General features: G+C 58.5%; 1 protein-coding gene and 1 pseudogene across 2 annotated transcripts in view; both read left to right on the top strand.

The window, feature by feature from the left end:
• Nucleotides 1-373: 373 nt before the first annotated feature.
• The window catches only part of SLC41A3 (solute carrier family 41 member 3), a gene marked incomplete at its 5' end in the record, with an annotated part of 54,590 nt that continues 41,110 nt past the window's right edge, over nt 374-13,853 (top strand). Inside the window, one exon of the mRNA XM_082848653.1 lies at nt 374-628. Coding sequence (XP_082704779.1) covers nt 374-628 — 255 coding nt within the window. The remainder of the gene's footprint in view (nt 629-13,853) is intronic.
• LOC309967799 (mitochondrial import receptor subunit TOM20 homolog) lies at nt 841-1,562 on the top strand (annotated as a pseudogene). Its single transcript has one exon. The product of its transcript is annotated as a mitochondrial import receptor subunit TOM20 homolog (transcript).

Raw genomic sequence — 13,853 nt, forward strand, 5'->3', positions numbered from 1 at the left:
TCTGAAAAAGAAGATTCTGACAGTTTTAGTTTCCTTGTTGCTTTTATGGAGAAAAGAATTTTCAGAAGTCCTAATACCTCCAGTTTTGCTGACTCCAGTTCATATATATTTAATGTTCACTTCTGTATGTACTTTTCCCCAAACATGTGCATATTAAATTAAAAACTGTTGTAAATCCGGGTTGCAGGAGGCCATGTGGAGCAGGCTCCAAGGGAAGGGCTGTGGATTAGACAGAATGATGCAGCCTCTGCTGGACAGAAGGCTGTGAAAACCTACAGGCTGTCAGCCCCATGGGGGTCAGGAACTCTGCCCTACAACCCCTGTTGCTTTATGTCTCCCAGATTAAGGCTGCCAGGGGCTCAGCTGTACTCAGATGGACGGGACGGAGACCCGACAGCGGAGGCCAGAGGAGCTGGGCCTGCTGCACGGCCTCAGCACAGGAAGACTCCCTGAAGCCTCGGAAGATGGACTGCTGAGTGTCCCTGAGAGCCAAAGGGTGGCCCCTAAACCGCTGGGGCCTGAGCTCAGCAGGGAGACCACCTTGTCCATTGGCCTCCAGGTGACAGTGCCCTTCCTGTTTGCAGGCCTGGGACTGTCTGGGGCAGGCATCCTTTTGAACTATTTCCAGGTAAGAGGAGACTAAATGGGGATGGTGGGGGTGGGGTACTGTCTAGTGTCAGCCTAGGGAGTAGGCAGGTACACATTGTGTCCAGCTTGGGGGCAAGGGGCAGGACCTTCTCAAATACCATTTTTCTAAAATTTGGGCAAGATTCTTTTAGTTACTGATGTCAGAGACTAACTTTAACCCAGGTTAAGCTTTAAGAGACAATTATTAGCTCATATAATTGAAATATCTGAGGGGCTGGATTTCAGGCCTGGCATGATCCAGGTACTTAAATGGTATCAGGTTACTGGCTCTTTATCTGTCAGCTCCGTTTCATTTTCACGCAAGATTCTGTACTTAGAGGGGAGGGTGGCCCTTGGCAGTCAATCCTTTGTAAGTGTGCTCTTAAAAAAAAAAAAAGCTTTCCGCGTCCCTCACTGTGGGCGTTGGGACAGAGCGGCGCAGTCTGCTCAGAGGGTTCTAGGCCAGCTGCTTCATCATGGACCCCACCGCTGCCGACCCCACTCATTGAAGAGGAGATGGAGGGCCAGAACAGCGCCATTGCCGCCCACGTGTGCAGGTCCTGCATTTGTTTCGACTGCAAGAGGCAGAGTGACCCCAACTTCAGGAACAGGCGGCGAGAACAAAGAAAGAAACAGAAGCTTGCCAAGGAGAGAGCTGCACTTTCCAAGTTACCTGACCTTAAAGATGCTGAAGCCATTCAGAAATTCTTCCTCAAAGAAATACAGCTTAGTAAAGAGTTACTGCTCAAGGCGAATATGAGAAGGGTGTGGACCATCTGACAAACGCAATTGCTGTGTGTGGACATCCACAGCAGTTACTGCAAGGGTTGCAGCAAACTCTTCCACCACCAGTGTTCCAGATGCTTCTGACTAAGCTCCCAACAACTAGAGAATTGTGAAGTGCTCAGAGCTTGGCTGAAGATGATGTGGAATGAGAAACAAATGTCAGCATAATCATCTCAATTAAAAAATATTTTTTAAATCTTTAAAAAAAAAAAAAGAAGAGGAGAGAGATTTCTTGGTCAATACCCACATCAGTCTCCAAAAATTGACCCTGTTGTCGAGTGTCCACTCCTGTTCCAATTAGTGCTTCCTGAGGGATGACATTCTCTGCCCGGCAGCTTGACTTCTCTTGTCGTCGCCCTATGAGGGGACGCAGGCCCCTTGATTTACACCCTAACAGGGCCCCATAGCGTGAGGAACTGGGAGTAACCCATCAGACAACAAAGCTATCAGTGTACCATCCCTTTCTTTTTTTTTTTTTTTTTTGTGGTACGCGGGCCTCTCACTGCTGTGGCCTCTCCCGTTGCGGAGCACAGGCTCCGGACGCGCAGGCTCAGCGGCCATGGCTCACGGGCCCAGCCGCTCCGCGGCATGTGGGATCTTCCCGGACCAGGGCACGAACCCGCGTCCCCTGCATCGGCAGGCGGACGCTCAACCACTGCGCCACCAGGGAAGCCCACCCTCCCTTTCTTGTTCTTTGAGTATCAAAAGCCCCATTCCTTCATCAGCATGATCGGCAGAAGTCCTCCCTGGAAGAGCATGGTACCTGAGAATACTTGAAGCCATTAGTGGCCAGGTCGTCGCTGTTGGTTGGCAAGGAGCTGAGAACACAGACTGTCTGGAATGGTGAGCCGGGAGGAGCGGCAGCCTCTGCCCCTCTTGCTGTGGGCACTCCGTGCCCAGGGAACTTAGGCCTGCCCCTCACTGATTTGGAACCAGTCAGGGTTTGAGTCCCAGTCTGCCACTTAGCTGTAAGGCTGGTGCTTTAAAATTTTTAAGACCAGCACTTAAAAATCAAGAGATGTCACATAAAAATTCAAGTTCCTGTTTTCCCTTGAAAATCTGGCAACTCTTCCAACATTGCACCCACATTCCCTCACAGCCACAGTTAGTAGTCACTGTCATCTCGGTGTCCACGGTCCCCACCGTCCCTCGGTCTGCACCCACTTCACTCCACTACCTGCCTGCCCCTCCCCTGCCACCTGGGGTCCTCAGTGACCCTTCCAGCCCATGCAGTCCAGTTCCTCGTAGCGTCACAGCACTGGTGACGGCCAGCTGCCCTTCCAGGTTCCTCCCAGACCTGCTCAGACCCCAGCATGGCTACGTGTCACGCCAGAGTCCCTGCCCTGGTGTGACCCAGCCCCAGGCCCCTCAGCCCTCTCCTTCCTCCAGTGACCTGGTGCCCCGCAGCCCCATATCCTTCTTTACCCCGTGGTGAGTCACACCGCTGCAGCCTCCAGAGCGCCTTGGGGCCTGGCTTCCGCGTGCCAGAAGTTCACATGCCGCAGACCTCCCCCAAGAATTCCCTCTTCCACCCGAAGGCCGCCAGCCTCCTCGCCACCCTCCTGACTCTGTCTCCCTGAAGTCTGTTCTCTGTGCCGCGATTTTCAAAAAGCCTATTTCATTGTGTGTTCAGTATAACACCACTGAGCATGTATCCCCTGCACACGCACATGTGCTCACTGCTACATACGGACACGCGTGTGTAGGTCACGTACATGTGCGTGTTTATACACACATTGATTGATACACATACATACTTGTCTGTAAATATACAGACATGTGAGTCCCCTGCACACGCTGGTTTATAGGTTGCGCTTCGAGCGGCAGGTAACAGAACACCGTGTGGCTTGGAGCCCAGACTCCAGAGCAGAACCAGCTGGGTTTGCGTCTGACCTTTGTCACTGGCACAGGCTGCCCTGTGTTCCTGGTTTTCTCCTCTTAAACCAGAACTGAGGGAGAACTGCCCAGGTCGGGCTCCCGGGAGGGCTGTGACATGCGGTGCCGGGGCCTTGGACTTGGGCCTCGCCCACGAGGGTTTGTGGCCGAGTTTGTGGCCGACGTTCTTATTCTCCTCGATACTCCATCACAGGTAGTTCTGTGCTGATGTTTAAGAACTTACACAAAAGCTGCAACTCAGATAAGAATTAGAGATACCTGTTCTAGTGTTTCTTTCCCATGCCTGGGGGCAGGGCCCGGCCAAGCAGCCCCACGATACAGCTCTCCCCAAGTTTTAAATCTCTGTGCACTTGCCTACTGCCTCTGGGATAAAACCCAACCTCATAAAATGCATCTGAACATCCTGAGCTCACCTGGCTGTATCAGGATGGTTGCAGCCACAGGTACCAGAAAACCCGACTTACAGTGGGGTAAGTAGGAAGAAAATATGTCATCTCCCAAAACGAGGTTTCCAGAATAGGACGATTCTGGGGTTGGAAAGTGGTGTCACCGCCAGCCAACGATGTGTCCGAGGACCCGGCATCTTCCCAAATCCTGCTAGTCAGCCTCCACAGGTCAGCTTTGTCCTAGAGGCATGTCGTGTCCAGAGGAAGAAAAGCAGACCGTGTTCTGGTTCCTCCTTAAGTGCAAGGAAACTTACCTGGGGACTAACTCCCCAGCCTCTCCCCGGCCAGATGGGAGGCACATCCCACGTGAAAGCCACATGTAGGCAGAGGGAATGAAACAGCGTGATCAGCTGGCTTAAGTCATGGTCCGAGGGGTGGGTCCTGCTGCTCCGCGGCCTCACCTGGGCCTCCTCTTCCCCTTCCCGTGTCCCTCGGAGCCTTTCCTGCGACGCCGCCCCCAACATCACTTCCTGGGGCGTTGCCTCTACCTCCTCGGTTGAATGAGACTCCGTGAGCCCAGAGGCTGCACTTTTTTTTTTTAATACATTTGTTTTTCTGGAAAAGTAAAGCAGTCACGTGCCCGCAAGGTCAGCATGTGCACAGGGACAGGACGTGCTCCTTGCCTGTCCCCAGGCTCTCGCTTCTCCAGGGCAGCCAGGACCTGCACCTTCTCGTCTGCCTCTGCATTCCTCTCACCCTTTTACGCATGTGATGGCACATACAAACTGTTGTGTGTTTTGCTTTTTTCGCTTTACAGTGTATCTCAGAGGCTATTCTTTGTAAATATGTTAAGAGCTTCCTTTTTTAAAAAAGATTTATTTAGTTATTTTTATTTTATTTATTTTTGGCTGTGTTGGGTCTTAGTTGCAGCACACGGGCTTCTGTCTAGTTGCGGCGTGCGGGTTTTCTCTAGTTGTGGCACGCGGGCTCCAGAGGGCGTGGGCTCTCTAGTTGAGGCTCACAAGCTCTGCGGCATGTGGGTTCTTAGTTCCCTGACCAGGGATGGAACCTGCGTCCCCTGCAATGGAAAGCGGATTCTTTACCACTGGACCACCGGGGAAGTACCAAGAGCTTCCTTTTTCTTTAATGGTCGTTCAGTATCCCATCAGGCAGAGACACCAGAGTTTATTCACCTTTTTTCCTCTGATGTTTGTTTAAGTTTCACAACTGTGTTAGTTTGCTCGGGCTCCTGTAACAAAGTACCACAGATGGGGTGCTTTAAACAACAGACATTTATTCTCCTGTCCCGGGGGCTGGATGTGTGAGATCCAGGCGTCAGCAGGGCCTCTCTCCTTGGCGTGTAGACGGCCGTCTCTTCCCCGTGTCCTTACGTGGTCGTTCCTCTGTCTGTCTCTCTGAGTCTCCTCTGACTATAAGGGCCTATTGGATATGGGCCACCTCCCCACTTCCAGCTTCCCGTCTCCAAATACAGTCCCAGTCTGAGATGCTGGGGATTGGGGAGGGGCACACAAGTCAGCCCTTAACAACTTAGAGCAGCACTGCTGACAGTGCCACGTTCTTGACACGTCTGGGTGAAGGAGTGAGATGGATTGCTGCAGGTAGAGCTGCTGGGTCAAAGGGCATAGGCGTCCGTAACCAGGATAGATGTGGGGCTGCTCCCACCTCCCTTAACGGTGTTATCTTCAGCCTCTGTGATCTTTCACCACCTGGCAATGGATCATACACTGTATGCTGTGGTCTCTGCTCCAGGGAGTTAGCTGTTCCGGGGCTCAGAGCTTAAGCAGCCTCTGTGCCCCACGGCTGCTGCGGGACAGCAGTCAGCAGAGCTGGTTTCGGCTTCAGGTGTCGTGATGCTGCAGCCGAGGGGTCAGCGTGCTGAGGCCTTCATCCCTTCCCCTTGGGCATGTCCAGCGTGGCAGCTTCATCCAGGCGTGGGGTCGGAGAAGGAGACCATCTGCTAGAATCTTTGCCGGCTACTGGACGCGTCAAGTCCCTGAGGTCAGCTCACCCTGGGGGTCGTGATTCAGAGGCCGGGATCCCCGGAGGCCGTCACTGGGACCGCCAGCGGTGTTCACTGTAGTGGGATTTGCATTTCTCATCAGGAGTGAGTGAGGCTGAGTATCTTTGGATACGTCCTTTGTCCGTATTCCTGAGGAGTGGTTTTTGTTTTTGTATTGATACTTCGGGGCTCTTTACATTTTAAGGAAATTGGCCTTTCCATTGTGATACGGATCGTAAATATGCTTCCCATTTATCTTTTGACGTTGGTTTTGGTGGTTTTTTGCTGTGCGTGTACTTTTTTCTGTAGTTAGATTAACACACTGTCTTTCGAGGCTCCGAGCCTGCGTCCTCCTCAGCGACAGCGGCTGCCCCTCATGCAGCTGCCCTGCCCCCCAGGCCCCTGCAGGCCACACAGGCCACAGGTCAGATGGCGCCTCTCAGGCAGGAGGAAGCCCCACTGTGTCGTGCGTCTGCGCTCTGCATTGCGCGCAGTGAGAGTTCAGGCTGGCCGTCCGCGGACACTGAGCTGGTCTGCAGAGGGGTCAGAAGCCCCGGGCCCCGAGTTTGGGTGGGCGTAAGGGGAGGGAGGGCGGGTCCTACAGGGGTCATGCCTTAGCAAAGATGCAGGGTGGCCTGAGAGGCTGGGAGGGCAAGCGGGCGGCTAGAGGGCAGAGGCGAGGGGTGAGAGCTGAGGGAAGAAGCTGAGGCTGGACTGGGTGACACGTGGGTGAGGTCAGCCTGTCCATCACCTCCTGCCCCAGGGTTGGGGGGCAGCTGAGCACACAGCACTGGCCGTGTTGAGCACTCACGTGCGCTCACAGCCAGGGAGGGCCTTCAGGGCAGCGCTGGGTGCAGGGTGAGCCGGCTGGGGGGGCGCCCAAGCCTGCTGCCCGCTGCCCCCTGGATATGAAGGGCTACTTACCCTCAGGCACGGAGTGGAGGCCACTCGGGGCCTCTGCTCCCCCCATGCCACAGCCACACACGGCCTTGCACCCCATTGGCCCTGGACGCCCTGATACCAGCCTAGACCCGGTGCTGACCGGGACCTCCAGGGAGTGGGCTCTTGACGGGACGCAGAACTTACAGGGACCCCTTGGTGGCCAGTAAAGGCGATTGAGGGGCCGGTGTGGGTGTGCCTCCCCCCGGGGCGAGTCCATGTTCGCCGGTACCTGCGGCAGTGCTGACGCCCGGGGCTCCTCTTCCTGCCTTGGAACTGAGCCGGAGCTGCGGGAGGGCCACTCGGCCCAGCGCCGGCTTCGGGCGAGGGGGGTTGGGGGGTGGCTGTCCCCCTGAGAAGTGGAAGGACGAGGGTCCCGGCAGGCCTGTGGCCTTAGTGCAGGAGTGTCCGGAAGGCGGGGTTCCCAGAGTTCCCTCCCTAAACGAGACGGCCCTTAGGCCGTGGCCCAGGCGTCTAAAAGGCACAGAGCCGGGCGGCCGGTGCTGAGGCGCTGCCTGGAGGTTAGGCACCTGTGCTGACCGCTGGGTGGCTCGGGTCCTGCACCAGGGACATCTAGTCAGGACGGGAGGGTGGTGACCTCCGCCGAGCACCACCGTGACACCCACGAAGTGCACAGACCCCACTGGGCCCACCCAGTTGATCTCGGGGGCTCCCAGGAGCCCAGGTTTGGGGGTCACCTCCTCTGGTCTGTGGTATCTGACTCAGGACAGGGAGGCCGCCCCCTGTGGGTGGGATGTGCCAGAGGCCCAGGGTTGGTTCCCCGCCCCGTATTGAGGCTGCCCTCCTTGGTCACTGTGCCTCCCAAGGCCCACGGGCAGCCGGGCTGCGAGGGCCCCCTTCCCAGGAGAGCAGGGTGTGTACCTGCGTCGTGGCTCAGCTGGTGGACGGCGCAGTCCGGGGGAAGTTTCTGGCGTCAGCTTAAAGCTCTCAGTGGTCCAGGGACCCTGGAGGCTCTTGAGGGTTCTCTTCAGTGGAGGTGTCTCTGGGGCCCGATGGGGGTGCTGCCGGCTCTAATGGAGCCTCTTGTTGGAGGGGCCCCTTCAAGGCAGGCTGCTCGGCAAGTATGGCCTACATGGGCAGGAGTAAACTTTGCACGTGAAGACGGTCACCTCCAGAAGCCACAAAGCCTGCACAGGTGCTGGGCTGTGTTCGCACGTCAGGATGAGCTGCTCCCGGTGAGCAGAGGGTCTTAGGGGTCTGAGCAAGGGGAGGCTCGCTCTGCGAGGGCGGTGGCAGCCCATCCTCTTTGTGGGGGGCTCCTCTGTGAGTGTTCGGGTGTCTCAGGGAAGGTGTCCCATGAGTCTGTAGAGGGGCGGCCATCGTGTAGCGCCAGCCCCGCGGAAGGTGCAGCAAAGGCCCGACCTGCAGAGAGCCTGCGGCTGCAGGCCCGCCTGGGAGAAGCGAAGGTGAACATGCCGAGGGAGCTGAAGTGGGTGCTGAGCGGAGCGTGCTAGCCAGATCCGCAGGGCACAGCGTTTACCGGCTGCTGCCTGGGTGCGGTCAGTGTCCCGACAAGACTAGATGTTGGGTGTGGGGCCCACAGCACGGGACCCCAGCTTTACGGCTGAGGTCACCACTGCAAGGCAGTTTGTCTCTGCCAGGTTTAAGAACGGAGCTGGGCGGTCAAGTGGAGAGCAGCGGGTACCCCCTTCACTCAGTAGGCCTCGCGAGACCAGGTTCAACCCCGAGGGCCAGTTTCAACGTGGTGGCCTGCGTTGGGCCGCCTTAACAATTTTAACCGGGGAGGGGGGTGCCACGGGGTCCCCGTACATCAGCCAATTTGTAAGTCAGGCTGGCAGCAGGGGTGCCTGATTCGGTCCGTTCACAGTCGTTCCGGCCTCAGGGAGGTGGTGACCCCGGGGCGGCTCGCGCACAAGCCAGCCAGCGGGGCTCCGTCCCTGGCGGCCTTCACCGTGTCGGGAGCTGTTCAGTCAGCGGAAAGCAGCTGGTCAGGCTGCCGGGCGTGCGTGGTCAGGGGCGGGCCGTCCTGTTTGTGACGCCAGCTGCAGTGACGGCCTTCTCTTGAGGGACCTGCATCTGGACAGGTGAGCTCAGAGCTCATCAGCCCCACACACCAGGCCCGGGGGAGGATGTGCCTCCCACGTGGGGCCCTCAGGGCTGCGCTCAGGAGCGCCAGCTGCCAGAGGCTGTACTGGCGGGCGTTGTAGGAACACGTACCGGTTCCCGTGGGGCTGTGACTGACTTGTTTGCGTTCTGCGGGCTCCTTGGGGGTCGGGGCGGCGGCAGTGGGGCTGCCCCAGGCCCTGCTGGCTTTACCAGGTGTTCAGGCAGCACATCATAGGAATAATGTGGGCCCTACACGGCTCAACTCGTGGAAGGCTGATGGGTCTCTTTCTGTCTGCTTCTACAATGCTGCTTGTTTTTTTGTCCACACAGCACACACAGCGCTGTGCCGGACGCCGCGGTGGACGGGGTGCCGGGCCTGCTCTTGGCCGTCGCAGCCAAGCAGGGAGCGACAGGGGCATGAGTCAGGGTTAGGCAGTGGCAAGGGCTATGGGGAAACGAAGGGGCAGAGCTGGGTGACGGCTGGAGCAGCCTTGAGGGGGATGCCGGGAAGGCGTCCCTGAGGAGGGGGCTCTGGGCTGAGGCCTGTGTGGTGAGGGGGCTGGCCGGCCGGGGCGGGGGCACTCGGTCCCACATGGTCACCGGCAGGTGCGTTCTGCCGGCCGAGTTGGAAGCAAAAATGAAGACGACCTTTCCTGTTGCTGAGAACGTAACTGCCTTGACCTCTGGGACCTCAACAGGATGGGGGGATTCAGGCCTTTAAGAGTGACCGTTTCACTCAGAACCAGCCCAGGTGACCTGCGAGAGGGCGGGAGGCCGTTGGGAAGTTGTGCTCCTGGGAAAAAGCTGTCCCCACCCAGGACCCCGAGACGGACCTGAGGCCCGGCCGTGCGCCCGCCCTCCGCGGCACTTCCTAACTGTCCCGCAAGTTGAGGGGTTGGGGAGGTTCTGATGCCGCAGCTCTCGGTGCGTTTCCGGAGCGCCTGGTGGTTCTGAGCAGCGTGAGCTGAGACCCCTTTGGTGGGGCGGCGGGAGGAGGTCGCCCAGAGCCCTCTGGCACCTGACCCAGATTCCTCCCGAGGCCCAGCACAGCCCCTGAATGCAGCTCAGGCCCTTGGGGACTTTCCATTGTGCTGCTGAGCTCCTGTGAAAGTCACATTCCCGATCTCCTCGACTGTGAGCCAGTGAGCTGTGTTGACATATGCTGTTCTCAGCTTGCATATGGGAAAGTACTCTTCCACACGTGATGGCATCTTTTATTTGTTTTTGGTGACAGTTTATTTTTTGATGGTTATAAAAGCAAGTAATCACAATAGATATACAGAAAGTTATGAAATAAAGGTCACTTAGGATCCCACCACCTAAAAGTACCCACTTTTAGCATTTTGGTATATAACCTACTAAATTGTTCACTGCTTGTGTGTGTGTGTGTACTTATTTCTCATTAGTTTTTAAACAAAAATGAAAAACAGGGGCTTCCCTGGTGGCGCAGCGGTTGAGAGTCCTCCTGCCGATGCAGGGGACACGGGTTCGTGCCCCGGTCCGGGAGGATCCCGTGTGCCGCGGAGCGGCTGGGCCCGTGAGCCATGGCCTCTGAGCCTGCGCATCCGGAGCCTGTGCTCCGCAACGGGAGAGGCCACAACAGTGAGAGGCCTGCGTACCGCCAAAAAAAAAAAAAAAAAAAGAGAAACATTTTTGTAATGATTTATAACCTGCTTAATTAGGGATCTTTCCCATATGTAATCGTGCAAGTGGTTGTCTATTTCCACATTTTCTGTCCTGATGAGAGTGGTTCAGGGACCCACTGTGTATGATTTTATGTTGTATTATGACATTCGATCGCATTTAAAACTATAAAGAGATCAGAGGAGGTGCTGAAGCCAGGAGAAGGAAATCGCTAGTTGGGGGGCCTGTCCAGATGTGGGCCTGGGGACTGGGGCAGCCAGTGTCCAGAGTGGGCCCGCTGAGAGGGGTCTGTCTTAAACGAGCTAGCGGCCTTAGACGCGTCAACTTCTGCCACACTTTCCTTGGAAATGTGCTGTTTCTCTCAGCCTCCTGCTGGTTCAGACTCCTGTGTGAACAAACGGACCCTCATCTCAGAGGCAGGCAGCAGCGGGGGCAGTGGGCACTGGAGTCGGGGGTCGAGGTCCTGGCCCCGCCTGTGAGCCTGACTGGGGGGTGGTCATGGGCAAACCCTCGCGGGGCCGTCAGCTTCTCATTTGCAAAACCGGGACCTTTGCTTCCTGGTGCGTGGCTCTGGGGTGCCTTGAGAGTCTGGTGATGGACGGAATGTGACGTGTGCGCACGTGAAAGGGCACGGATGGTCAGCTGTGGCCTGAAAGCTCAGGGAGAGTCTGGGCTGCGCAGGGAGGTTAGGAGTTGCTGCATTATCTGAGAAGGTCCCCTTTGCTCCTGCTCTGCAGCAAACCGCGCCTGACTCTGTGGCTGGCGGGAAGCCGGCTGTCAGTTTGATCTCAGATCTTTCGTTTGGACGCCACTCAGCGAGCAGCTGGTGGGACACACAGTCCAGGACCAGCCCCTCCTGTGACAGGACGGCTGCTGCTGGCTGCCCACGGGGCCGCAGCCAGAACACACCCGAGCTTCTCCTCTGCGGGGTGGCGGGGTCCTGAGCGCCAGCATCTCCGGAGGTGGGCAGTGGAAGCTGTCAGGACCCCAGGATCGGGGCCCAGAACTGGACGGGGGCAGCATCTCCTGCACTCACACACAAGGGGCCGACAGACCCCAGCCCTCGCTGGGAAGTGGGGCTCCTTCTGTCTGGCTCCTGGGAGGGGCTTCATGAGAAAGCGAAGGGGACGAGGAAGGATGCAGTGAAACATTGAGGGCGCGAGGGAAACGGTCGTCAGGGTCTGGCTGGAGTTGGCGAGGAGGGAATCGGGCTTGGCCAGCTCAGTGGGATCTAGGGTGGTGAGGGCTGGACTCCAGGCTGAGGGCTGGGCTTGACCGTGGGGTGGACTTTCCGAAGGAGGGGAACCGGCCCAGGTGCGCAGGAGGCGTGAGCGAGCATCCAGCCCGCAGCTTTGGGCTCCTGCTGGCTCTGGCCTTGACCCTGCTCACCCCGCCCTCAGGCCTGGACACTGTCCCCGGCACCTGTGGGATGCACAGTGGACACACTCATTTATTTCACGTAGAGACCCCCTTCTCCTCGGGGTCGGGACGGCAGCTCAAGGCTGGTCTAACCTCTGTTGGCACGAGCCTGGGCCCCTAAGAAGCATCTTACAAGTCTCTGTCCTTTGAGAGACAGCAGGGCTGCATTCCTTCTGTGAACACAGCCTCTTCCTGTGGCCGTGAGCCCCTCAACACCTAGGTCGAGTGGCCGCAGGGCACGGCTTCTTTCTTGGGGACCTGCAGGTCTCTCGACCTTGAGGGGTGACAGTCCTCAGGGGCTCAGACCTGGCCCGAGGAGCAGGTGCTTCAGGCTGAGATGTCCCCAGGCCCCGTGCGGCCTCACCAAGGCCGGGCCTCACGTGGCTCCGGCTCTCTGGTCCAGCCCGAGTCAGCGTGGGCCGGACAGCTGGACGCTGTCAAGGTCGCTCCAGGGGACAGGGAGCCTCCTCGTGGGAGGCCAGCCGAGGGAGGTCCCACCGGACACGGCAGCCACTCTCGTAGGAGAACCTGATCTTCGGGGAGTGGACAGCAGGAGTGGCGGAGCCCTGAGCGAGGCTGAGTCACCCGGCCTTTGTTCCTCACCGTTGGCTCTGGCCCTCGGCCGAGGGGCAGTCGGGACCGTCCACAGCACGGGGCACCTGGCAGCTCTGCCCGGGTGGACTCCTTAGGAAACGCATCCTGGTGTGGGCGGAGGCCGGTGTTGGGGGCGCCCAGGCTTGGACATCCAGGGAATGCGTCACCGGCCTGACCATGGTGGTCACCCAGCTGGACCTGGAGCTCTGCTTTCAGGGCACGAAGCTGCGAGGCTTCCGCTGTGAGTTCACCCGATGCCCCCGCGGCGTCCTCCCCGAGACCACCTTCACCATCGTGGGCCAGGTTGTGGTGCCCGTTCTGCTGTCTGGCCTCGGCATGGTGATGGCTGGCCTGCTGATGAACACCGTCCAAGTGCGTATGGCGAGGCGGGGGGCAGCATGGGCCCCGGGGTGGGGGACCAGGCATCACACACAGGACAGGCCCCTGGGTCGGGCAGGGGACCGGGCTCGGGGGGCTGGCAGGAGTGTCCTCCTGGAACCTCAGTGTCTGAGAGTCACAGAGGCTTCTGATGACCCTCCACCGTCAGCCTGCATGAGACTCCTCAGCCTAGGAGCTCTAACTGTTCTCCTTCCAGCAAACGCAGACCCGTTAGGCAGGGCCTGGGGGGCCTTGAGTACTGCTCCTACGGTCTCTCCCTACCCGAGGGGCTCAGGCATCCTGCCTCAGCCTCTCCATCTGCAAGCCGGGCAACGTTGTGAGGTTGGTGTGCTGGCCCGAACGAGGGTGCCGGGCACCGCTTCTCCAGCCCCAGAATCTCTGGAGGGGGGTCTCAGCGGGAGGACGGGGTCCTGAGCGCGGCGGGGGTCCAGGCGCACAAGGGGATGCAGATGCGGGGGTCTCTATCAGGAGAGGTGTTTGCTGGGAGACCCAGGGGGTCTGTTTATGCCCTGGGTCAGCTCTAGGAGCCGTGTTTGGGTCCTTTACGGAGTTAGTGTGTTCTCAATCCACTGGGGCCTGTATGTGAGCGTGCGGGGGGAGGGGCGGTCACCTCTCACATCCCGCCGTGCCCCTGCCTGTGAGCTGGAGGGGGCGGCCGACACCTACCCGGGTACCCGGCTCTGAACAAGGTTCTTGGGGCGGCGTCTGGCCGCCCTGCCCAGTGGACAGGGTACTTCTTCATGTGCTGCCAGCTTGAGACCCGGATTCCTGTCTGCTGCTTCCCCTGGAGTTGCCCCAGGGTCTGTCACCCTCCCTGGGCCTTGCGGACACTGGGAGAGTCCACCCTGAATCTCCCTCCTTGACCTTCCCCCGCACCTTGCGTGGAGCATGGCCTCGTGTCCCCGACCTGCCCGCCCATGACCCTTTCTATGGGGCCTCAGGGCCGAGAACAGACGGTCAAGAGTTCGACAGAGTCCAGGAGGTTTGGTGGGGCCCTGGGGGAGAGGGGGTCATGCCTGACCATCAGCGGAGGTGCCCCGGGGCCGGGTCTGGAG

The sequence above is a fragment of the Leucopleurus acutus genome (genome assembly GCF_964270905.1).
Source record: "Leucopleurus acutus genome assembly, chromosome: 10".
NCBI lineage: Eukaryota > Metazoa > Chordata > Mammalia > Artiodactyla > Delphinidae > Leucopleurus > Leucopleurus acutus.